Source organism: Sinocyclocheilus grahami, unplaced genomic scaffold, assembly GCF_001515645.1.
Source record: "Sinocyclocheilus grahami isolate Dianchi unplaced genomic scaffold, SAMN03320097.WGS_v1.1 scaffold1502.1, whole genome shotgun sequence".
In the NCBI taxonomy this organism is placed as follows: Eukaryota; Metazoa; Chordata; class Actinopteri; order Cypriniformes; family Cyprinidae; genus Sinocyclocheilus; species Sinocyclocheilus grahami.
Genome location: NW_015506681.1, coordinates 51992 through 53107, shown reverse-complemented (window position 1 = coordinate 53107; position 1116 = coordinate 51992). Strand labels below are relative to the sequence as shown.

The 1116-nt window shown below is 41.8% G+C and overlaps 1 protein-coding gene across 1 annotated transcript in view; it reads right to left on the bottom strand.

Annotated features, from left to right (window-relative positions):
• Window positions 1-1116, bottom strand: part of capn1 (calpain 1) — a 36292-nt gene that overhangs the window by 25046 nt on the left and 10130 nt on the right. Inside the window, exon 2 of the mRNA XM_016257017.1 lies at window positions 210-637. Coding sequence (XP_016112503.1) covers window positions 210-461 — 252 coding nt within the window. The 5' untranslated portion in view covers window positions 462-637. The remainder of the gene's footprint in view (window positions 1-209; window positions 638-1116) is intronic.

Here is a 1116-nt window from a genome sequence, read left to right as displayed (position 1 = left end):
AATCTGATGAAGAAACAAACTCATCTACATCTTGGATGACCTAAGGGTGCGTACATTTTCATTTTTGGGTGAACTATTCCTTTAAAACATGGCAAATGGAAGAGAACAAGAGGAACAGCAAGCAGTGATGGAGTATGAAGGAAGAAGTATTTGCTAAACAAATGCAAGACAGACCCATCGGACCCTCACGACCCTTGTGGTCAGCTCACCGTCGGTCTCATCCACCGCACACCATGCGTCTTGGAGGACCGTGGACCCAGCTCATTGAATCCCAGTGAAGAAGTGCTGGTTGGGAACAGAGGGTCCTCAAACAGGGTCCTGGTCTGCTGGCACTGGGCCCTCAGTGACTCGTAATCCTGGCCCAGGAGCTTCACAGCATTGTGGTTCTGACCCAAACCCGCATCCCGGTCCCACTGACTCCGCAGCTTCGCGGCCATCCCTGTGGCGTAAATGGGCTCCATGTTTTCACCTGCTTTAATGGGACTGGCACTAACAGACGATGTAATCCCAGATAGCCAATGAGAACGGAGGAAGGGGAAGAGACGAGCCAATCACAACACAGGAAATGACGAGTAGAATGAATATGTTACTTCTGAATCAGAGTGGAGGATGATGCTGGATGTCTGGTTCAGAAGTCCTGGAAAAGAGAAGAACGAGTCTTTAAATGAATTCCTGTTATTATAAAATAACCTTGTCCTATAAACAATTTCATATTTCTTTTCAATGTTTTTGCTGTCTGACTAGGACAAGAAGAACATTGGCACTAATGCAACAATATAAAGAGGAAAGGTTATGTTTAGTTTAGTATTTGATGCTTTATGTATTTTATAATTCTTGTGCACTCACAGAACGTGATGGGGCAACAGTTTAATGAGTCCAATTTTCTGCCAATTTTCATCACTTCTTAATTGACAGGGCACAAAATGCACACAAACTAAATAATACAGCAAACGTATGCTATTATAACATGTTCAATATAAATTATTTTCGGGCATCATTCTTTATTTGACATGTTTCCAACCTTGAAAGTCAGGACTTAACCCTTATATTAAGATATGAGTCCATTTGATCCATCTTGATTTTTAAGTTGTTGGAAAAGACACATTTTTTTTTTTT